This window comes from Durio zibethinus, chromosome 21 (genome assembly GCF_047325235.1).
Source record: "Durio zibethinus cultivar Kanyao isolate XHJ-2024 chromosome 21, ASM4732523v1, whole genome shotgun sequence".
NCBI lineage: Eukaryota > Viridiplantae > Streptophyta > Magnoliopsida > Malvales > Malvaceae > Durio > Durio zibethinus.
Genome location: NC_143182.1, coordinates 10,994,978 through 11,020,906, shown reverse-complemented (window position 1 = coordinate 11,020,906; position 25,929 = coordinate 10,994,978). Strand labels below are relative to the sequence as shown.

At 27.8% G+C, this 25,929-nt stretch overlaps 3 protein-coding genes across 3 annotated transcripts; all 3 read right to left on the bottom strand.

Annotated features, from left to right (window-relative positions):
- Positions 1 to 1,345: 1,345 nt before the first annotated feature.
- Positions 1,346 to 1,966, bottom strand: LOC111306233 (uncharacterized). Its single transcript, XM_022904138.2, has one exon. The coding sequence runs from the start codon at positions 1,964 to 1,966 to the stop codon at positions 1,346 to 1,348; it is 621 nt and encodes a 206-aa protein (XP_022759873.2).
- Positions 1,967 to 7,864: 5,898 nt separating this feature from the next.
- On the bottom strand, positions 7,865 to 10,498 carry LOC111306232 (GDSL esterase/lipase At2g04570-like). The gene is made up of 3 exons (XM_022904137.2): positions 10,022 to 10,498; positions 9,038 to 9,527; positions 7,865 to 8,336 (listed from the first exon to the last, which is right to left on the bottom strand). Exons 1-3 carry the CDS (start codon positions 10,382 to 10,384, stop codon positions 8,143 to 8,145), a joined length of 1,047 nt encoding a protein of 348 aa, XP_022759872.2. The 5' UTR covers positions 10,385 to 10,498; the 3' UTR covers positions 7,865 to 8,142.
- A 7,620-nt stretch (positions 10,499 to 18,118) lies between these two features.
- LOC111306231 (GDSL esterase/lipase At2g42990-like) lies at positions 18,119 to 23,703 on the bottom strand. Its single transcript, XM_022904136.2, has 3 exons — positions 23,281 to 23,703; positions 22,713 to 23,202; positions 18,119 to 18,440 (listed from the first exon to the last, which is right to left on the bottom strand). The coding sequence occupies exons 1-3, from the start codon at positions 23,665 to 23,667 to the stop codon at positions 18,244 to 18,246; spliced, it is 1,074 nt and encodes a 357-aa protein (XP_022759871.2). The 5' UTR covers positions 23,668 to 23,703; the 3' UTR covers positions 18,119 to 18,243.
- Positions 23,704 to 25,929: the final 2,226 nt, after the last annotated feature.

Genomic DNA, 25,929 nt, shown 5'->3' with positions numbered 1-25,929 from the left:
ATATTATATAAAAAAATTCATATATATATTATTGTATATAAATATTAATTTTTATTTTTTACTAATTCAAAAATATTTTCTTACTTTATATATCTAAAGATATCATTAAAGACAAATAACAAAAGCAATAATAAAGCGATTTTCAATTTAATTTATAAATTTAAAGATGATTTTATTATAGATGTAATTGCATGAGATAATTTTCCATGTATTAATTTTAACGTAAACATACCCTTTTTTTTTTTTTAATATTTAGAACTATTGAATTTATGGAAAAAGTTTTTTAATATTATAATGTAAGAAAAATGTATTTATATAATGCGTATTAGTACATGAATATTACCCCGTTGAAATTTTATTCTTTTTTTTTTGTTATGCCACTTTTTTTTTTTTAACGATCATTGATGATTACGAGTACCACGGAATATCCTGGATTTCATGCATTAATTTTATCCTGAAATAATTGAAAATTAGCTAGAAAATCAATGGCTGACGCATGCGCAAGCGCAACTCATTATATTAAACAATAGAAAGCGAAATTCGCATTACTACGAAGAATTTCAGTCCCAAAATGCAAGTTCTTGTCTATGTTGGTTGATCAACGCCGAAGAATATTGACCCTTGAAACTTTCAAACCAGAAACAGTCAACAATGCTGATACCCAATTCGTATTTAGCTCGAAATATATAAAATTTCGAATCTTATAATGGCACAGATGTCAAAATTACAAACATTACAATTTGTCTCAATATATATAGAATAATTTTTCAAATATATTAATTCCTTGCTGTATATGTTAAGCTTTGGGAATATTAATTTGTACCAAATCTTTCCATATTATGCAAATAATTGGATCTAGCACACGTTATTTATTTTTTATAAAGCAATCTTTAATTCATTTTTTTAATTTTAATAATGTATTTTTTTTTTACATTAATTTGGTGCATTCATAATTTTATTTTAATACATTTCGGATCGAACTTTGGCTGACAAAGAAAAAAAATCTAAAAACTCTAACCAAGATACGTTAATTACATTAATGTTGTAATGATAGGAATAATGCTCTTCCTAATTATATTAATTAATAAATTACAGGTAAAAAGATTGAGGAGCCTTATCGATTGGAAAAACTCTTACTTCAACCGGGAAAAAACAGAGGAAAGCAAAAGCAGAGCCATGTTTACAAACTATAAGCAGAGACATTTGGTGGATTACAACAGATTCAGCATCTGGAAAAAAAATCAATTTTGATCAAATTAGTGCATCCACTCTTATTGATTGTCTCTTTTTACAAGGAGAACATGGCTAATCATTTACAGAAATGAAAAGTAAGACAGAAATAGAATTAATTTCTATTCCAAACTCCCCAAATACTGTCTCCAATGAAGCTTACAATGCCCCTGATGGAACCCCTTTCGGATTCTACTTCCCCTTGATCACTTTGGGAATTCATTTCCACAAATTCCAGTTGTTGATGATCATTCAAGGTAACCAACCCTTTCCCAGAACTGATTCCCTGATCATTTCCATGCTTGGAATCATGAATAGAGACTCTCTTTCTCCTCCCTTTCTTGTTCTTCTTAACTTGTTTATTCTCTTCGAACAACCCTTCCTCGTACGCCTCTATAATCTCATGTATCAGCTGACGGTTTGGGGATGAATCCCAACGTGCCCAGAAACACATGTAACACGTAAAACAGTTGCATTGAAACGTAGGATCATGCTCCTTATTATCAATTCTACACTTGCTTGTACCTTTCTGATGACCAGGGAAGTTGTTGCCGGCGGTGGAAGAGGAGCCGCTGCAACATGAGATCAGATAGGCTAAGACTTCTTTGTCTTGGAGAGAGAGTGCGGCGGTGAGGCTGAGAACCGTCGCCGGAAGCAAAGACAAGTGATCGGCAATGGTTGGCGGTGGCGGTGGTGGTGAAGGGTGCACTTTACCTTTCCTGTAAAGCTTTTTCATGGTGGTTGTTGGGTTCTTTTTTTGGTGGTCTGGTCTGATTTTCTTGAAGGCTTTGGTCTTATGTTCTGGTTTCTGCGTATGTTATGACTTATAAGTGTATGCCTTTCTTGAACATTTGATTCCTACGAAAATCACATTGAAATTTCATTCCATGTTTGTCTTTCTAATTTTTCTAAATTGGATGTTTCTATGGAAAAAATTAGATAGCTTTCATTCACGCGCATCTTGGAGCGTGGAAAACGATTCTTTTTAAAAGATTGATTAAAAATATATTTAGAGATCACACAATTAAATACTTTGAAGACACAGGCATGGTTTAATTTTATCAATATAATTAAAGAAAATGGGAGATGTATAAATTATTTCAAATATATATGGCCAAAAAAATAACAACAATTTTTATCAAAGTGCATATCATTTTGATCAAAATATTTTTATGGACCTGAGATAGAATAACTTAGTATTTGATACATTGATAATTTATTAATAACAACAAATTATAGAATAACTTAGTATTTAATACATTGATAATTTATTAATAACAACAAATTAAGTGTTTGATTTAGATTTAATGCAATGTTCTTTTATATATAATTATATAAAATTATTTTCAATAATGATATTTACATTACATGTACTTAAATCCAATAGTGAATAATGCATATTCAATTAAATTTAGAATTAATATTCATTTAAATTATATATAATTAATTTATAATTATTTTCTTACTTAATTTAAGATCATTAAATTTCAATCATAGATTTAATTAAAAAAGCATTACTTGCCTTATATAAAATAATAAAAAATTTCATTACTTTTTAAGTAACAGAGAGAATTTTTTCACATGTCTAAGTTATCTTTTATATGAGATATACGTAATTTCTGTCTATAACATATAAATTAATTGATAATTTAATTGATAGTTTGAAACACATGAAATGAATGAATATTTTATTAAGTGACTAAGATTAAATTTACCACTACATTATGATTTAATATTGAATTTTGTTACTAAACTCCAATTTTTTGAATATTTTCACTATATTCTTATTTTCATTAATTTTTAAAAAATAATATAATTGAAATATTTCATGAAATATTATATTAATGCAAATGGTAAATATTTTTTATAAACTCTATTATTTTTTGTTTAAAAATCAACAAAATGTAAAATATATTGGCAAAAATTAAATGAAATCAAAGTATAAGATATAGTAACAAAATTCAATATTAATACATAATATAGTAAGAATTTAATCTTAATCCTTTCCATTAACCATTAAGAAAGTGCAATACATATAGATCATATTTGGTGTATAAGATGATGGATAGGATAAGATACGATGATAATTATATTATATTATATTTAATTTGTATCTAAAGAAAAATGATAGGATTACAAAGATAATTTAATCATTCTCTTGGTATAGAATGATTCAATCCTTCTAAAGTGAAAAGTATTATTTTTAATCCATAAGATTGAACTTACATATTCTATTATACCCTTAAAAATTACATTAATAATTTAAATTAGAGTAAATAGCACATGTGGTCCCTAAACTTTGGGCCATATTTTATATTGGTCTCTAAACTTTAAAAAGTTTTAATTGAGTTCTCAATTGCCTAAATGTGTATCAATGTAATCCCTCTATCTGTTGTACCATCCAAAATTGATGGAAAATCCAGTGTAACATAACACGTAACCTTACAATCAATGACAAATATATTGTAGGCCTTTCACGTTGGTTGAATAGGTGTGGCCCCTTCTTTTCAGCTCTAAACAACACCGTTTGTATAAAGTAAAAAACTTTAAAGTCAGCAACTTCTAGTTTTCTTTCTAAGCTTTCTTTTCTTGTTCAACCTTTCTTTAAATTCCTTCTTTTTCAAACCCAATCAATATCAATAGTACTAACCCAAAAGCCAGCACCTACCATTACGAAGCTGTCCACTACTTTCATTATCAACTGTCGATTTTGCTAATGACCACCGTCGATCTCTATACTTATACTAAAAACTTCTTTCGAATTTCCTTTTCTCTTCACTGATCGAGACTTAGCTACAACCTAAATCTAAGCGAATTTGACCTTTTTTTTTTGGAAAACCCAAACAGAACCACTAGACTCTGAAAAATTTTGCTGCTAGACTTTTCTTTTGCAATGCCGCTCTTTTTACATTCGACTTTTGTTTAATCTTAATGGGTTATGTTTTCTGGGTTAAAACACTTACTTCTCTGCAAACTGGTTTAGATGATGGTCAATTATCAAGTGTAATTACTTATAGGTTATAAGTATGGATGATTTTGAGTTTGCTTGCTAGTGTTGTGGGTTTTTGCTAAATTGGAGATTGTGGATTGATTGAGTGATGATTTTTTGATTGGTGATTTCTAGTGGGTTTTTAGGTATGGGTTTGATGAATTTTTTATTTGGAGGCTAATTGAATTTGCTACTAAATTATTTAAATGTCTGTTGCTGAATTGTTTCCCCTGTATATTGCTTGATGTGTGCTTGATTGCTTCTATCTTTGATTACTTGTTATTTATTTCTTGAATTGTCTGATTTCTTTTTTGGCCGAGAATTCTTTTGCTTAAAATTAAGGACAAAATATTAACTTTGCATGTAATACAACTTTGTAAGTGTATTTGTCATGGCACACTGGATTTATGTCAAGCCATGATTGATTTTTTATCAATTTAGACAATTCAATAGACGAAGGGACTACATCAATACACGTTTGCGTAATTGGAGACTGAATTAGAACTTTTTAAAGTTTATGGACCAATATAAAATTTGGCTTAAAATTTAGGGATCACATATGTCATTTACTCTTTAAATTTTATAAATTTTGAGGAAGGATAATTTTAACTAATAAATAAATTATCTTACTATAATCTTTGCACACATCAAACATAAGATAGGATAATATTATTTAAACTAATTTTATTCATAATATCATCTTATCATATTCTATCTTATTATAATTTTATATATCAAACACATCCATAATATATAGCCTATACCAAAATATATAACGCTCCTAATCCCACATTGGAAGAATATATGAATAAGAAATTATATATATGTAAAGATCTAAACATAAACTAGTGAGACGCATTTGTGAGATAAAATTGTGATATCTTTAGGTCAAAGAGGATAATACATCACAAGTTAGGTAAGTCTCCACAAATGGCGTCAGAGCGATCACCAGACGACGAAAACTAAGTGCTACATCGTGAGAGTCACTAAGTGCTATAGGGTGGGAAGCCACTTCTAGAATCCCAACATCTGGTGTGATCTTGATACTGTAATTGAACTTGGCTTGACAGAGACGTCAAACTTTAAAGATGGGGAGATTGTAACGCCCAAAATCTCACATTGAAAGAATGTGTGAATAATGAATGATATATATGTAGAGATCTAAACCCAAACTTGTGAGGCACCTTTGTGAGATAATCCGTGAGATAATCCGTGAGAGCTTTGGGTCAAATTGGATAATACCTCACAAGTTGAGTGTGAGTTTCCACAAAATATGCCTGAAGCATTACTGGTGGTGGAACTTAAAAGGTGAAATACTCCTTAAGGCACACTTTCAAGTCCTACAAACGTATATACAAAGACCAAAACTAGTGAGATTAATTCTTCCATAATTACTATCAACTGAGTATTAATTCAAATAATATGTATATTGTTCAAATTTTTAGAAGTTATAGATTAGAAAGGATTAAGATATTTAATATCATTTTCACATGACTTAACTAAATAGTAATAAGGAATGAAGATTAAGTATAGATTATTTTTGTTAAAAAAATTCCATAATTATTGTCTATTTTAGCATAGTTGTAATTTTTGTTATATATATTTACTCAATCAATAAGATTAATTCTCTAGACTGCCTAATCAACACATATCCGATTGTTAGGTCATCATCTGTAAGGATAGACATCCAAATCCTTCCTCATAGAACTAACTCATCTTTTGTCAAGGAAAAGCTCGTCCAACACTTCCACAAATGTCTCATCAAAGTATCATTTTAAAATCGTATGCTTGGCCTCTAACTTATTTGGAACCATTAAATATAGCAAATACTTGCTTAAGATCATTCAATTTAGTTCGCAATCACGCTCGTGAACCTTCCTTAAGTTCCATGTAAACTAACAATCAATTATTAACTATCTCGGTTATGTCATCACCCTTCACCTCATATATGAGATAAAAAAAGAGGCCCAAGCACATAAGACTTAAACATCCTTCTCTTTGAAGCTTCCTCAATACACTTTGTTTACCTTCTTGCTCATAAAAGCCTCAAACATTTTTACTGATTTAAGCGTTGGAGGGAATTTTGAAAAACCAACTTTGATATCCCTTGAACATATTTTCTAAATACAAATCTAAATTCCCTCACACTCAACCTCCAGTCAACTTCCTTCCACCTAAACATCCAAAACCACCGTCAATAACTTTAAACTAAGACTTCAAGCTCTTTTAAAGCATCTCTTCTTGAGTAAAGGCTTTTGGCAGACCAAAGCCAACAAGGTAATAAAACAATGGAAACCATGCACGTGAGCAATATACAAATATCCTTGTTGATTTAGCTTGTTAAGTCTTTTCGACTGGTCCAAAGAAACGAATGGTACTTAAAAACAACCATGCATATGAGCAATATACAAATATCTTTGTTGATTTAACTTGTTATTCTTTTCGACTAGTCCAAAGAAACGAATGGTACTTAAAAACAAATGGCTTTGTACATGAAATTAATGTTTGGACACTCAAAAAAATACAGCCTCAAGCATGTGACAGTGTTTCCCTAACATAAAACATTATCATTTTTGTTTTACTATATATGGATTTGATATTCTATTCATGCAATTTGCTCGTCTCATTCAATCATTTTGTTGTATGAACCTCCACCATATATTTTTTCCCATATTTAGTAGTTGAGGAATGGATATTTATGAATAAGATTAGTAGTTTTTGATCTTTTCATTCTAAGCTAATTGATAATTGATCACATATAATACTTCAATTAGTTAATTAACTACATCTTCTGTTTTTCTTTCTCAAAGAAAAGATGGGAATAGGCCGACGGGAGTTAATTGAGCTGGTATAAAAGTTGAATATTTCACTTATAAAATTAAAGTTCAATTTTCATTATCAACAATCTTTTTTAATGGATAATTTATAAATCTAAAATAAATTTTTTTGAACTCTACAGGATACTTTGATCCTAAAATGAAATAACTTTCCTTCACCTAAACTTTCACAGCACCATCGAAATGATGGTACTATTCTTTTCCTTCCATCCTTTATTCCTTCACTAGTAAAGATTAGTGTTGTAGCTATGTGAATTCAACTTTGGGTGCATTTGAGATCAATCTGAATTCTCAATTCATCAACATAATTTATGAGATCAAATTTTAAATAAATTTAAAGATGTGATTAAATTGAAACTTTGAGAACTTTTCTTTTGAATGTGTTTCTGTGTCTATACATAAACAAATGCCACTTGATTCAAAGCCGTCGATTTAAAACATAAATTAAATTTTAATATATCTAGACCATTTAAAAGAATTTTAAAGTAAATTCAAACAGAATAAATATACGATGCAGTTAATTTTTATTATACATCAAATCACTAAAAAACTTTAAAAAGTTATATTGCATAATAAAACAAAATACGTAAGCCTCTATGCTATGACAAAGTGATAGTTTGATCTCATTTTACTTCCACAATTAGTTTACATTTAAAATTTAAGTACAATATTAGAAAAAATAAATATAATCTCGATGATGTACTGTAAATCATGTAATTATAACAATTTTATAAATTTCAGTATTATCTAATTATAAAATTAATCGTGCAAAACACAGATATAATAAACCTAGTATTAAGCACCAAAGTAACATAATATATATTAACTTCATACAAAAAATTTATTATTAATATGCATACATATTAATATTGAATATGACATAATAAACCTAGTATTATTATGAATTATTAATTAAATACATGCATTTAACCTACATATTGAAGATGGCATGATTAACAAGCGTAGAGTAGTAATTAACATGAAGATGAATTATATATAGAAATCATAATTAATTAATATTGTATAGAAAATTTGCCTACTATATATATATATATATATAATACTAAAATATTAAGCATGGATTTGTCAAAGAAACTTGGCTAGAGCAGTCTTCACCACATAATTGGCAACGACACCATTGGTTTTCTCTGTTGGGTGGAAAGAATCCCAGAACACATACTTGTCTGCATCCGAACATGTGAAGGGGTTAGTCCGACTGCATGCATATCCCATTTCGAACATCCCTGACGCACAGCATGCCACCTCTGTTACCTCAAATCCTGCATATATATATATATATATATATTTGCCGATCCAAATCAAACATTTTTATTATTTATAACAGTACTCATATAATAATAGTATTAATTAAAAAAAAAAAACAGTAATCTTAGTTCTTGGTGGATACCACTCCTTATAAAATTGAATTTTCAATTTAAAAATTTTGATATATATTAGTTTGCTTGTAACCCATGTCGTTGGGGGAGCATTAAATGCACAAACGACGATTTTGGCAAAAAAAGAAAAAAGGTAGAAGTCTCAAAGTAGGCTTGTAGATTGCATAAAAGTTAGTATTCAATTCGTAGGCGAGAAACCTGAGTTCAAACTTTAATACGAAAAAAAATCAGTGGGGCACCAACCCCTTATGCACAATTCTTTTAGTGAAATAGGTGAGTTTCCAAGTTCACCAGTGGAAAGCGGTGTATTGAATATAACAATAACTCCTTAACTACCTAAGTCAAATATTGTCTTAGAAGGTGGTTGGGGTAAAAAAATGGTGCATGAATGTGCATGACACAAACAATAAAAGCATGAATGAAAATTTGACAATAATTAAGTCAAAAAATACGTCAATTTAGATGATATACATGTTAATTAGATTTTTGAAATTATAGATTTGAGAGGATTTAAAAGCATATTAATAAATAAAATTAAAGAGATTAAGGGTAGATTATAAATTAAAAAAAAATCAATAACTAACCATAAACGGCAGGTTTTCGTATGATTTCCATTAAAATCCCGAACGGATCTGAAAAGACCATGTCCATCCCATGAAGCTCCTTGTTCTGCTTTATCACCGAATCGTTCAATTTGCTATTGAACTCGGCTGCCAAGTTGTTGTAACTATCCACACACTCACTTCCTCCCATAAGATTGCGTGTTCTTTCCAATGGCATGCACCCCATTGGAGGCAACCCTCCTAACGAAATTTTTCTGGCTCCAAGATCGTAGAGTTTCTTTGTGAAATTTCCAGCGATGCCAACCAGGAAGTTTTCATATTCTTTGATGGTGTATTGCGATGAACGGCCTGGGATTGCGTAATAGTTTTCAAGGAAGTCATTTGTTCCAATGCTTATTATGTATAAAGCCTGGCTGATTATATCGTTCGCTTTATCATCTCCAAGATTGGCTCTCAGTTTCCTTTGATAATCCTTGTAGTACTCTAGCTCTTTCCAGAGTGGTATCACTGACTGCAAAGCAGAGTATTCAAATTCATTGAGTAGATTAGTTGTATGAAGTTTGAGTTAACCTATATGATAACATAGTTGGTTTGAGCATATACACACATACACAATAAGAGTACATAAACCGAAACTTTGTCTAGTAAGTTCATACAATCATCTTGATATCCAATAGGTCTGAAATTTAAATCATAATACTTACAAATTTTTTTCTTATTTTCAGATCTACGATCTCCTTTGTATCAAAAAAAAATCTTAAGAGTACATGCACACGTACGTACAAATATTAACACTTGAATTCATGTGCAAAACCTGTTGATCCTTTGCCTGAGGGAGGATTAATTTAGAATTTAAATACGACAATTGAACACATTCCATTGGTTGTCACATGGGATGCGTATATATAGTAGTATTTTGGATGTGAATACTAAGTGTATGCTTAATTTGCTTATTTTTCACTTTTCTAGAACACAGGATTAAAAAATAATTTGATGGAAACTTACAAGAACATCAGAAGTGGCATTGTCATAGCCGGTTCCAGCAGAAGCGAAGGAAACACCAGTGGCAAAATCTGATATATTATATGCAGGATCAAGGTAGGCAGGAATGGCCCCTTTGAGCCCAAAAGCCTGGGAGATGAAGTCGGTTGCGATTTTGCCATTGGAGAACCTTCCTGTTGGATGGCCACCATTAAAATCACGACCATAAGGCTCAAAATTGCTCCTAGCAATCGTGGGAATATAATTGTTATTTCCAGCATCAACTGATGAGTCCCCGAACACTATGATAGCTGGAATTTTTGCACCATTAATCCCTGCAACCAACACCAGAACGCAAAGGAGCCATAAGCCGTGTATCGATGCCATTTGCTTCACTTCTATAAGTTTTCAAACAACACTTCAAAATGTGGAAGGGTAGTGCTAGAGTTAGCTTTCTTATTGTTTCTATCTTTGGGATTGAATTGGAAGGAAGAAGGCTTTGATATGTAATAAATACTAGTAGTAGGAGGAGTAAATGAGATAGTTAAATCTTCGGGGAAATATTGTTGGCAGAATTAATAGCTACCAAAAACTGGTGTAATTGGATTATGCATTAACGGCCAGGTTGGGCCAAGAAGTCAAACTTTTGTGACAAAGGCTCTTTTTGCTTTGGCTAAAATTTTTATTACATTTGAAGCTTTTTATTCTTCATTATTTTTTCCAAATAGAAGTCAATCAATTACCTATTACATTATGGACTTTATAGTTGAGAAGACTAAATATATCTATCCATCGAATTACTAGATAGGTCAATGAATTTAATTCAAGACAAGTAGAATTTTGGACAAGACTTTTAAAGTTTGGATTCAGTATTACCTAAGAATATATCATATAAATAAATATATATTTTTTAATTAATTTTTACTAAAAATATTAATATAAAAAATATATTTTAATATTTTTAATAATATAAGTAGCTCAATTCAACAAATTGGACCTTGTTATGACTGAAAATCACCAATCTAGCTAGAACAAAAACTATTTTCAATCCTAGCGATAGGTTCAAATTTAATTTAATCTTTATTCGGCCAATAAATGTGATTTAATTAACTTTAAGAATTGTTTAATTTGACAACAATTGAACGATGCATATATAAAAATTGTTAATTAAGATATTACAAATAAAATTGTTTATTTTTCATAATCCATTTTTTAGATTTTAAAATCCAATTTTTTTTAATTAAATCTAGACTATATATCTTGAAATCAATCAAGTTGATGATTCAAATTGTAATTACATCATTTAACACATAAAACACACACACACGCACATATATATATAACGAATTATGGGAGATGTATCACATAAAATGGATATAAACTGGAATGATAAATTTATGTTGTGAAGAACAATGGGGAGAAACTAGCTAGCTTCAGTCCACAAGAACAACTGGCAACCAAAGATCTGTGAAAGTGAAAGCGAAGAGAAAAGAGAGATTTTATTTTATTTTTTAATAGACACATACAATGCAAGTTATTAAATATGTGGTTGCAACCGCCCAAGACAATGACTGCTTCAGCGTGCTTCTTCTTTCGTGTAAGTCAAGGCATTGAAAGGCCTCCCCAACGAGAATGGAGGCGCTTTTCCTTTCTCTGCAACTAACTCATTATATTTTCTTAAGGAATTTGTCAATCGTATTCTTTTTCTCGTCCGCCATATTAATTTTCATGACTTGAGTGATATCCCTTCTGCGACAATAAATCAAACAACATGGTTCTTTGGCCTTGGGACACTTAATATCTATATCATCGCAGCCACATTTAATTTAGGAGACAAGAGATATATATATTGATCACAAAGTTATATATATACCTCAAATATCAGCAGCATGCAGTTACTCTTCTGATCCGAATCCTGTACTGGTGATAAACATTCTTATGATCTTCTATATCAGGGAAAGAGAATATTGTTGCTACCCATCCATGGAAGGCGGGGGTCCATTTTCCCTAGGGCAAGGACGCATAACAGCATTTTACACTGCTTCTAAAGTTAGATCACTTTAATGCTGCTCTTTGTTACAAACATGCACGCAGCAGGATTATCCTTTTCTTTTTACATAAAATAAAGACAAAGAAAATTGCATTCTTTGATGCAAATGGCTTTAGATATAATATCTCAGTTGTTACACTGTACATTCATACATGAATGTAGAAAACCAAGAACTTAGTTTTGATAAATTCAAGTACTTCGTACTTGATTGACACATATAGCGTGCAGAATTTTTTTTATGGTGGTTATATATATTCAAGACTTTTGTAATACATCGTCGTAACGGTTTTAAAACCGTTCGACGAATTTAGAAATAAAAATAAAAAATAGAATTGTTATTAATTTTTTTTATTAGATGTGATTAGTTATTTATTAAAATTTATTTTTTTAATAAAATTTTAAAATTAATTAAAATTTATTAAAAAAATAATTTTAAACTTTACGAAACAATCTGAGTCTGAAAATCGATTACGTGTAAAAAAAAATTAATACTCTCACAATGCTTGTTTAGAACGATACCAATTAATTAAATATTATCCAGTAATTTTTACCAAAATAATTTTAATTTCGATATTTGAAAAAAAATGATTTCCCTGACTTCTTTTGTTTATTGTAGTTTTGATTTTTATTTTATTTTATTTTATTTTATTATTGTTCAAATTTTATTTATGAAAAATAAATTAGAATCCTTTTAATGAAATAATTCTTAAAATGTTTTAGTACATTGATAACATTAGAAGAACTTTTTCATACCTAGAGATTTTTTATGCATCGCTTTTTGAAATTCCTTAGAATTTTATTCTCGAATATTCGAATTTACTTTTCTTAAAAATTATGTCATGCATGTAATACAAATGATAATATGTTAATGCACAAATTTTATTTTTTCCTTTTAGAATTTATTGACTTTGTTTATTGAATTATTATTTAAATTTTTGAAAAAAAAGATGAATTTTTATTATATTGAAGATTTTCTATAAATATTTCAATACACCGATAATATTTAAAAAATCTTATCACCTAGGAATTTCTTAAAGCATCTCTACTTAGAATATTTTTAAAATCCTGTCATCGGATAAAATTTTTTTTCATTTTTATCACTTATTTTTAATAAATTAGTTATTTTATTTTTTTATTAATAACAAAAAAGAAAAATTTTTATTGTATTGAATTTTTTTATAAATACTCTAATACATGGATATTATTTAAAAAAAATCTTCTTACCTAGAGATTTCATAGGTATCACTACTCGAAGTACCTTTGAATCTCATCATCGAATAAAAATTTTTTTTTAAAATTTTTTTTTATTTTTGTATTATTATTATAAAGTTTATTTTCAAATTAATAAAATTATAAAAATTTTAACTATATATATTTTTTATTGTTATTTATTGAATAATTATTCTAACAAATATAAACATTTTAATATGCATAAATACTAATAATAAGATTTAATATAACAAAAAAATTTCAAAAAAACTTTACTTGAACCAGAGCGATCAACGATTCGATCAATGTCAGTCTAGGCTAGTCTGATTGGTTCAGCGGTTTAACGTCGATCTGATCCGGTCTGGGCCAATTCAACTGGATCGGACTGTGCTAGTGCTGAGAATGCCAGGTTCGGGTCGGGGTGCACGGACCATGGGTCTAGTTTTGGGTTGACGCGCAGATCCTACTAGGTTAAAATGATGTCATTTTATCCTTTATTGAAACGATATCACTTTGATTTTCAGCCTTTTATAAAAACTAAAATTTTTTTTTTCATTTTTATCTTTTATCTTTTTCTCTTTACCTCTTTCTTGCTCTCAGATCCTTTTTCTCTAAGCCAATTGGCCGGTTGCTGTCTGTCATGCTGGCCGTCGATCATCGTTCATCGTCGTCATCTACGACCATCGAAAAATCTCAAAAACTTCCAAAACACTCCCCTCAATTTCCTATTGTCATATCCAACCTCCCTTTCACAAAAAGGAGTCTTAAACGTCCTAGATCGACCTTCAAAGTTTCAACTAAACCTTTCTTTTTTTTTGGTATTCTAACTTACGTTTTTTTTCTTTGAGACTAATTTTTGTTTTCTTCTTTTTTTTTTTTACAAGGGGCTCTCGACGGACTGAGCTTTTTGTTTGATTTTTGTTTTGTTTTTTTTACATAATACTTTTTTTGGGCAAAGTGTTTTTTTTTTCTCTCTCTCTCTGTCTTAAAGATTGGTCATGGAGCTCTATTTATAAAGTTCCGACCATAAGTTTACGTCTGGGTAGGTGGCACAGAACTTGGCAGAGAGGAAGGTGCCATACACCAACCCCCTCTTTGCCCCCTTATTTTTTGTTTGGCCTTGTCTTGGCCCTTTGCCTGGGTAATTGACGTAGGGCCTTGGCAAAGGTGGATGGCCAGTGATGAACAGGGGTGAATAGGGGGTGGCAGTGGTGCCATGCATGACACCCACTTCCACTAGCCCTTTTGTTTTTTGTTTTTTAGGTTATTTTTTTGTATTTTTTTATATTTCTTATTTAATTAATAAATTAATATAATGTAAAAAAAATAAATAAATAAAATAAAATAAAAAGTAGACTTTGGGCTTAAATAATGAAACTGAGCCTTGGATCGGGCCTCAAGCTCAATTGAATCGAAATCAGACGTTAGTTCGAGAACCTGATATTCAACAAACATTAAACCAATACCTAATTAAAATAATCTGAACAAATTTGGTGTCTACACGTATAAAATAATTTTTTATATAGTTTCACTTAAGCATCTACCTAAAATTAATTAATAATAAATAGAGAATAAATTTATTCATGAATCAGGTCTAATCGAATTTGAGTTGAGTTTAAATAGGATATTTATAAATTTTAACTTTGTCAAGGTTTGCCCGACTTGAAACATTGGTCTCAATTTTATGTTTAGGCTCAACTTATTTTTAAAAAAAGTTGTCTAAGCCTTACCAAGCTTATTCAGATTTTAATTTTTTCAAATAAAAATAAAATAAATTTTATAATAAATATTAATTATGACAAAATAAATAATCAACAAAATAAAAACTCAAAAAATGACTTTGTTAATTTAATTTGGTGTTTGAATGAGATTTATACATGTAGATATAAAGTATTAATGTGTGCATATATATTATTAGTTAGTTATTTATTTTTATGTAATATAATTATATATATATATAATATATAAAAATTATTCGGATTAAATCATGTGTGAGTCTTAAATGTCATGTCTAATGGTCGGTGCATTTTTTAAAATAAGTTTAGAATTAAGTTCAAACCCATTTAACGGACTTAAAATTCATTTCCAAGCTCTCACAATTTTTTAATGGGTAGCTCGACCTTTTTGGACAAGTCTAATAAAAGGGTCTAAGTTAAACGTAAACAAAATCACAAGAAACTCAATATTTAACGAATAAGAAATAATACAACTTTAATAGGCCAATATCACATAAACTTATTGCATGATATACTTAAAAAAGGTATAAGGTAAGACTTTATCATGTTTAGGCAAAATTATCATGTGACAAGGTTGAAAAAGATATATAAGGCAAGAATTACAAAATAAAACTTGAATTTTGATACCAGTATCTAATTTAGCTAAAATCAATTGATAATAGACAAAGGGACCTAACTTAAATATAAAATCATAAAAATTCAATCTCTAACATATATAAAAAAAAAAAAAAACTATTTTAGCATTTTCTTCCATTCATTTTTCATCAATTAATTTATCTTTTATACATCTTCGTCTTATGAAACTTGATATAAATCATTTTCCTGTATACTTGGACCCCATTCTCTATAATATTTATTTATACTAGAATGTTGCCCCTGCTTCAAATGGAGATTTTTTAATTTTTACAAAAAATAATTTAAAAAAAGCTATCTTTTTTAGTTTTTAAATTTTGTAGATTAAAAAAAAGGTTTGAAAATCTTATATCTAGAGTTTTTTATATGATTGTTTGTATAGATTAGTTGTTGTTATTTTTTTGTAATTTATTAAAAAATCTTAAATATAATATTTTTAAGTTTTTAATTATATATTTTTTGTTTTTAAAAGACATTTTTAAAAATATTTAAATTTATTGATCCGATAATTTTTTAAAAAAAGTTATTATTTTTTGGGAGATCATTTAGTTGATTTTCATGTAAATTATTTTTTCAATTGATTATTTTTAGTTGCAATTTTTTTGTCACAATAATTTATTGAAATTTAATATGTTGGTTAGTTTTAAAATTTTGAATTTTCTTTGATAAGTTAGATATATTTTTATGGATTTTTTTTATTATCTATTTGCTTTTTTTTTTCTTTACAAAAATATTTGAAGGTATTGTAATTGTCAACAACAACGACATTTCTATACTCAACTCTTACTATGTTTTTTTTATTATATAAGCAAATAAATTTTTTGAATTTTTTTATTTTAAAAATTTTTACATGTTAAGTAAAGGGTTTTTCACATGTTAACATAATAACATTAGAAATATTTGAAAAAAAAAATAAAAAACAATAAAAATAACACATGGCAAGCAATGAACTTGCCACATGTCACTATACTATTCTCTAAGGATTATTTTTATATATAGGACAAGCATCTGTTGCAGACCTCTTCCTTAACTTTGACCCAACAAAAATCAAGGTATTCTACCAAAATACCTTTTCCATCACTCTAATAAATAAGATGAATATTTTGTCACTACAAAAATAGTATAAGTATATTGTTGTTATGTGAACTACCATGTTTTCTAAGTTATTCTTTACCTTTTTATAAACATATGACTTGCAATCAATTAATTATCCATAATATTTGTTATGCCATTACTTTCCCTTCGTATTTGATGTTTCAAAGTAATAAATTTTTCTGTTTGTGTTCAAATGGTAGGTTTTATTCTGTATTGAGTTGCAAATACAATTATTTTTATATTGAATTGTTAGGTATTAATCTTAATAGAATCTTTAAACCTTAAATCTTAAAAAACTCTAAACTTTAATCTATAATTTTATTTTACTCTTGCGACAAAGTGCGAGCTTCTATCTAATATATATATATATATATATGCTTTCTCATTGATTTAAAATATGTATCACAAACTAAATTTTGATATGTTATTTTAAAATTAAATAAAAAAATTTGTCTAAACCTTAATATATAATTTTATTTTATTCCTGCGACAAAGCACGAGCTTCTAGATTCAGATCAAGCTTCTAAATAAATATATTTCAAAACAAAATTGATTCTGCTAAAATGAAAATCAATTGTTAACAATCATGTAATCTGTTAATAATGTGCTGAATTTTTAATTTTAATGAATAGGAGATAATTTTAAATATAAAAAAATTAAAATGGAAATTAATTACCTCCTCTGACAATAAGCAATCTATAGAACATTGTTTTGGCATGGAGGTAAAGTTACAATGTGCTGAGCAGAAACTAGCTAGGAAACTTGAAAGTGGAGAAAGCATGCATGGACTATAGGACCTACGATTAGAAAACTTGAACTTGATCAGGTGTCATAAATCAGGTCGAGTCAAGCTTGGTTAATTTTTTGAAACTTGTATTCAAGGTCTGACTCAATCCGCAAGGCTTGAAAATATTTTAAAGATGTTAAAATATTTTTAAAATATATTTAAAGGCATAAGTATAAAAAGAGCTTTTGAATTAAAATTAAATAATCATTCAAGTTTTATTATTTTATTATATCCAATTAAGCTTTTAAATATTTATTGTTATTAATTAAACTTTTATTAAGTGCAAAATAATTATATGAAGACACTCATTTTTATTCAATTAAAAATTTAATTGAATAAAAATATATATTTAAGAGTTCAATTGATTACAATAAAGTGGTAAAACTTTAAATAATTATTTAATTTTTATTTAAGTATTTAGATTATACTTAAGCCTATTTCAAGCAAAATAAAATCCAATATCTGAATCTAATGAAAACCCCTATTCAACCAAATATTATAATTTGAATTGATTTTTTATTTTTTCCATACCATTAAAATGGCAGATTATACATTAAAATTACAAAAAATTGACCTGCATGATTAAAGTCGTGTACTATATATAAATAGAGAGAGAGAGAGAGAGAGAGAGAGAGAGAGAGAGAGAGAGAGAAACGAACGTTATAATTCTTAAATTAAAAATAGTAGCTCATAATAGGAATAAATTATGAATAGCTATAGCCAAAGTCATCGCAAATCAATGAGAAAACTTAGCTAAAAGACCTGGAATGAGATGATCGGAGATGATTTTGTTTGTTTTTTCGGTAGGATGGAAAGCATCCCAAAATACATACTTATTGGCATCACTACATGTAAATGGATTAAACTGACTGCAAAGGTAACTCATTTCAAATGTCCCTGTTGAACAACAAGCCAATCCTGCCACCTCAAATCCTGCAACCAATTTTTTTAACAAAATTTCACTTCTCCAATTTTTAGTGCATTTTATATGCAGGGATTCAAAATACTAAACCATGGAAAAAGAGGTCAAATTGAAGCTAAAATACTAAAAAGAAACCATTTAAACTATTCAAGTTTATTTAAATAAGCAATTATACTTTTATTCTACTTAATAAACATTTATCATTTTATTTGTATTTATACAAGTTCTTATTTTTTGTTCAAAATATATATAAGCCCTTATTTTAAATTAAAAATTAATTTAGATTAAAGATTTTATTTGGATAAAAATTAAATATTAAAAATTTATTATGGTACAAATTAAATGTTAAAAATTTATTTAAATGCAATAAAAATATAAAAATTTGTTTAAATAAAGGGATAAAATTCAAGAGTTTTTATATTATTTTAACCATAAGGTATTTAAGCAAATCAATTGTTTGTACGTGAAACAAAATAGTATTTTACTTACTAATAAATTACAATATTATAAGTCATTGTCTTAATAATGAATCAAGTTTTTTTGTTTTTATAAGTGATTTACTAGATAGTTTTTAATATCAAATATCCATCCCTTAAAAAGTCACTTAATATTCAAATTATACTCATTATTAGACCTATTCAAGAGTTAAGTTATACGTCCAAATTTTGAAAGGATTTGGACAAAAAATTAAAACATGTTAAAAGAGTTTTAATATAATTTTTAAATTCGTTTAAATTTTAGACCAAATTTTGAACAAAAAATTTAAAATCTGAGCCCAACTTAACTCAATCCAAATTCATATATATATATATATATGAATTATATAAAAATTAACTTAAAGATATATAAAAATTATATATTTTTTATTAAATTTAATTTTTATTTTTAATTTATATATATAATTTTTATTTTTAATTTTTATATAATATGAATTAAATATAATTTCATTAAACTCAATTTAATCATATTTTTTTAATTTTTATTATATAAGTTAAGTTAATGGATGAGTTTATAATTTATTTTTTTTAATTTGAATCGGATTTGAAAAAATTTTGAAATCCAAAATTTGAATTAGATTAAATTTAAATAAATATATAAATTATTAATATCAAATATAAATTTAATCCAAATTCAACTTAACCCATGAACACCTCTACTCATCATAACTTGTAAATATATTATTATACAACTACATGCAAAACACTTGAATTTAAGGGTGTACTTCATCTTAAATCAAATTTAATATTTTCTATAGTTTTAAAATTTGAAATAATTTTCTTTAATTAACTTTAATTCATTATTATTAATTGTAAATTATCTACAATAAATCATATATATATAATATCATCTAATTCTTATATGTTCTTATAAGTCATATAATTCATGCTATTATGAAATATTTATCATAAATTTTCATTTAAAAGTATTACCTATATAAAATAGAGGCTGAAATCTTATTATTATTATATTTTAATTAGTTTCTGATATCATTCCTAAAATGTTTTTTAATGATCAAGACATAATTAAGTCAAACCAGTGCCGGCCCCGTCGGGTAAATATTTTTACCTCACCCTAAACGGTGCGTTTTGCACCTTAATAAATATTTTTTTCATTTTTCATTTTATTCTTTCTCTAAAACTTCTTTTCTCTAAAAAAATAAAAAACTCTCTTCCTCTTTCTAACAAAATAATCGAATTCATTAAAAATCCATATTTCCATAGTTTTCACCGGCGTCGCCACGCCCTTTGTTGTTAGGCGATACTCGCTGGAATTCGTCTCTCACCAAAAGACACTGAAATCTTCCTCTTTTCTTTCTCTTTATACTTCTTCGTTTAGTTTTCCAAAAACCCAACAGATTTTCTTAAATCTTAACTCAAAACCCACGGCCTTCCTCAAAAAATCCGTTTCCACCGTTCAAAACACTTGCAGCTCCTAGTATGTTATTTATCTAACCCATGCCTCCCCATCACCAAATTAAATGCCTCGAAACCCTCTAGAAAACCTCAAACCAAAACCCTTTTTTGATTTTTTTTTTTTTGTGTTTTTATTGTGTGCTTTGCGTGGCTCCTCTTGACGAAGATGGCGTTGATTTTTAACTGTTTCGCTTTTCTTTTTATTTATGTTTTCGGATAGGTGGTAGGTTGAAGGGCTAAGAAGGTTGCTTTAGGCTGTATGGGTCATTATGTGATTTTAGTTGGCATTTGGCAGTGGTGGTGAGAGGAAGTGTAAGACTGAGATTTGATTTCTTTTAGATTTTTTTTTTTCAGAATTTGCATTTATTATTTTTGAATATTTTAATTTTATATTTTGATTAAAAAATAAAAAAATAAATTTATAATATTGAAAGTGTAAAAAAATAATAATTTAATAGTAGATAGATGTTAACAAATTATCTTTTAGGAGATAGTTTAAATATATATATATATAAATAAATGAGAAATCAATTTATATATTGTAAAATTAAAAAATTTATATATTTTTTTAATTTTTAATTTTAAGAGATTTAAATAATGAGAAAATAACTAAAAATAGAAAAAATGATTTAATTTTTTATTAAATTTATTATAATTAATGATTAAAAAATATACAAAATTAAAAAAATTATCTATGATGTTGTCGAAATACAATTCGGCCGTGTTTGCCAAAGCCCAAATGGTAGGATTGAGTTTTGAAGACTCAAGCCAGAGAGCTGTTGGCTTGTTTCCCCATTTAACAGTCATTAAAAGCTTTTACCAGTGTCTTAGATGGCAACTGCCCTACGTGCCTTTTCTTTGGATCATATGGCAGGCTTTAAGCACTGCCCATTATTATTTATACAACAATATTTATTGGTCAAATCAATTCAATCGTACTATTTTTTTTTATCTCTTTATTATTTTGTAATGGATTAATATTTTTATAAATCAAATTTTAATAATAATACTCATATTTGTTAAAATTTTGAATTGATAGGATATTTTGATCTAAAAATGTTGCAATTTTATTATTTTAGAATAAGTAATTAAATATTTTAATTAATTTAAAGTTTGATATACGTAATATATGTGAATAAAACAAAAAATTTAACTGTTAGATCAAATAAATATAAATAACATAATGAGATATGAAAAATTAATTATATATATGTGTAAATTGATCCTTTATAAAAGTATTAATACGTACGAAATCAACAATAATTTTTATTAAATTGTGTGAATTTGATTGGGGTTTGATCACTGTGATTTTTATTTTATCATATTTAAAGTTTAGGTACATATATAAGCTAAGCATTAATATCCCAACTCCTATAAAACCAGGGGCGGAGCTCATATATGGTTGAGGGGCCCCTCCCCCAAATATTTTAAAATCTTTTAATATTTATATGCATTTATATTAAACAAATTTAAATGATCTTTCAATCTAATACTGTTAATATTTTTTTATAGTTTTATTATATTTAATTTTATACTTTGCATTTTAAGAAAGTTAAAATTACATTGTTATTTGTCTTTCTATTGTACTTTTTAATTATTATTTAAAAATCTTTAAAATTAAAAATTTTGTTGCAAATTTTAAATCATAATCACGTGACGTTAAATTTTTAATTTTTTCAACAATAAAAAATCCAACTTAATTTTAAACTTTTCTTCATTCATATTATATTTCACTTTTAATTATTCTAAATCTCTATCTAGTGTTGCGTCTACAATATTTGCAACACAAAAATCATATTAGAACTATTTAAAAAGTTATTAAAAACACAATTAATTTTCAATTACAAAATTTTCAACTTCATTTTTTAAAAACATATTTATTTTTCTTGTTTGTAAGATTTTTTTAACGATCTATTTAACCTTATAAAAATTATTGGTTTGAATATTTTTTTAATTTTAGATATAAAATATAAAAGAATAAAAAAAGATTTTATGTTTATTGAAAGATTGTGTGATTAGTAATTCTACCATTAATTTAAAATTTATTTTATTTTTAAACATTTGATATAATAATATTTTTTTTAATAATTTTTAAACTCAACTTTTTATTAATATATTTTTATACACGTATTTATATTATTAAGAATACTAAAAAACATCTTACAAAAAAATAAGTTAAAAATAATATTAATTGACCATCTCATATCCATCACTATAAAACACATTAATTTTCTTCCAAATTAATTTTTCTACCATTTTTTGTTTCAAGCAATTAATTAAAGAAAAATAATGAAAAATGGTTCAGTCCACTAATCTTTTCGTTTACAGGTGAAGTAAGAAAGAGGAAAATTGCAGTAAAAGAGTACTTACCGAAGAGTGAGGGTCTGCTAATAATTTGATAGAAAATGTCGTAAGCAGGTGCAGACACCATTCGCATTCCAGGAAGCTCTTTGTTCAGCTTAGCCACCAATCCTGCCAATTTCCTGTTGAATTCCCGAGCCACATTGTTGTATTCAGCGACACATTCATTTTGACCCAGGATATTCGTGGCCCTCTCCAGTGGCAAACACCCCATTGGAGGAAGGCCTGTGATGGACAGCTTCCGAACTCCAAGACCGTGGAGTTCCCTGATGAAATTCTCACCAAGTCCCAACAGGAAACCCTGGTATTGTCTCACTGAGAACTGGGATTTTCGGGTGGGAAAAATGTAGTAATTTTCTAGGAAATCGTTCGTCCCTAAGCTCATCAAGTACAAGGCTTCCCTCATAATTTTATTTGCCTTCTTCACACCAACATAGGCTCTCAGTTTTTGTTGGTATTCCTTGTAGTACTCTAATTCCTTCCATAGTGGTATCACATTCTGCAAAACATGTATGATATTTGAGCAATAACACAAACCGAAATAACCCAAGTAAATGGAATTCGAGCGGTGGCTTACAAGCACTTTGGAGGTTGCATTGTCGTAGCCAGTTCCAGCAGAGGCAAAACAAACTCCAGTGGCAAAATCTGATATGTTATAGGCTGGATCCAAGTAAGCTGGAACAGCTGGCTTGAGTCCAAAAGCCTCAGAGATGAAATCAGGAGGTATTCGGCCATTGCAGAAGCGTCCAGTCGGGTGACCACCGTAAAAATCACGACCATAAGGCTGAAAATTGCTCTTCAGAACTGTGGAAATCACGTTATTGTTTCCCGAATCGACGGAGGAGTCTCCAAACACTATGATGGCCGAAACTTTGGCTCTGGCTGTAGTGAAAAGTGTTAGAGATAAAGATAAGAAGAGCCATGAAAGACATGTAGTGTAAGACATTTCACTTGCGTATTTCATCAGAACTCACTTCACTACCCTCTCTGCAAGCAGATCTGAGGCTTAGGAAACTGAATCGAAAGTTTAAACAAATTAAATATAAAGCGGTTTGGTGGGAGTTTTAATGGAAAATGATAATAAAAGAAATATCTACCTGCACCAACTACATGTGTCCTTTTCTGTTCCATTGGTGTAGAGAGGGGCTAACCAGGAGCTGACATAAAGAGTTTTGCACTTTGCGGTAAAGAAAACTCTTACATGTAGTATTTGTTTTTAGAAATTATATAGTAGAAAAAAAAAAAAAAGAAAGATCAATAATTTATGTCGGGAAGGAATTAATTTTTGTTTTTACCAGTAATTCTCAATAATTTAACAAAAAAGAAATATCCGGAGTTTGAAATTATATATAGAACTTACCATATGGTATGTTTTATCGAGGGCAAAGTATAATTTTTTTTTTTGCTATTTATGATTGTTAAAATTAAAATTTTAATTAATAAAATTAAAAATAAAATATTATATCAATATAACATATCTGTTGACCACGAAATATAAGCTAAAACAAGTAACACAAAAAGTTTCTTGCTATTACAAAAGGTTATTTAATAAAACATAAAACATTTTAATTGGCGATCTTGGTATTTGTGTCTTTCTGTTTAAATGATAAAATATTAATTTTATTTCCATTTCCATCAACTTAATTAATTGATGGTTCCTAATTAATAAACCTTCAAAAAAAGAAAATGTAAGATATTTTCATATATTTAAATTTGAAAATTTTGACCCACAGGAGCAGTCCACATGGAAAAGAAAGAGAGGAGTTCTATTAATTTCTTTATCAACCAAAAATTTATTTTTGTGAATATCATTTTAAAAGTAAAATTTTGAAAGTACCATATTAATATGCAAAAATATATCTTTAAAATCGTTTGAAATGAAATTAAATCCAAATAACAAACAAAGATATCCCTAATTGAATTACCAAAAAATGAAATGATATTTACATTCTTTAAAAATACTCCTAAAAAACGTAAAATACCCTTTAATCTTAAGAAATTATTTTAAGGAGTACATGCAACAGTCCAAAAAAAATTTTAAAGATTTGCCAATGCAAAAATATTAGACCAAAAAAAAAAAAAAAAACCGAAAGGATCCCTAATGATTTGGCCTAATTAATTAAATCTCTATCCCAACATTTTGTCACCCAATAAAATTATGAAGCATGCCATATCGTTATTTTTCATTGCTTTGACGAAGGCTAAGCTAACTTAAATTGACTATAACTAAGACTATCCATACGACTCTAAAATTTCTCTCTAGGACTCATGCTTATTATTCAACTTTAAGTTATGATTGTGACTCTTTTTTCAATTTGTTTTTTTCATTTCCAAAAGCAAATATATTATTTAATTAGATACAATAGCACTTTGGGGATAACAAAATTATTTTTCTTCTCATACAAAGATTTGGAAGCATATTTGTTCGGGAAAGATCTCACATTGCTAATAATCAAGGATTCACGACTGTGATTTGTATGAGGGTCTATCCTCTTCCAGGCATTTTAGGATAAATTCATGAGGGCGGTTTGTAAAGTTCTCAAAACAGACTACTTTGTCTCAGATGCAATCTAACAATTATTAAATCTATGTTAAGTATCTCTTGATCAGTTGATATGTTATTTGAGTTGAAATTTAAAAATTACGAATTCAAAGAAATTTATATACGTAATGTCTTATTCAACCAGATAAATATTAAGATAGAAGAGTTTAAAAGTAAATTAAGAACTTGAAAAAAAAATTACACAATTTGTGCATACTCCTTACCTTTACTAGAGAGGCTAAATGTTCTTTAATAACCAAGAATTAGATTGTGGCTTATAAGCAAGTTCTTAATTTTTTACCAAAGCCCTTTTTACAAAGATAAAGTCACGACAACATGCTGTTAAGCCTCCGAACTAAACAATATCTTATAAGAGATGCAATCCAACAATATTTGTATCAATGACATTGTCACTTTAATATTAATTAGATCTTTGCTCGCGCTTTCATGGTGATAAGATTTCGGAAGAGTAAAATATTTATGGCAAGTTTAAATTGATATGGCAAATTATAAAGCACCACTTTAGATCAAACAATCAATTCGATAAAAATTCTACAGTAAATGATATTATCTCTAAGCATTGCATTATGAAAGTTTTGTTTTATTTGGTGACTTGGAATTTGGAGTTTAGTTATTGTGATATCCTTATTTGAGCATGGGTCGAAATATTTTTACATTAGAGCT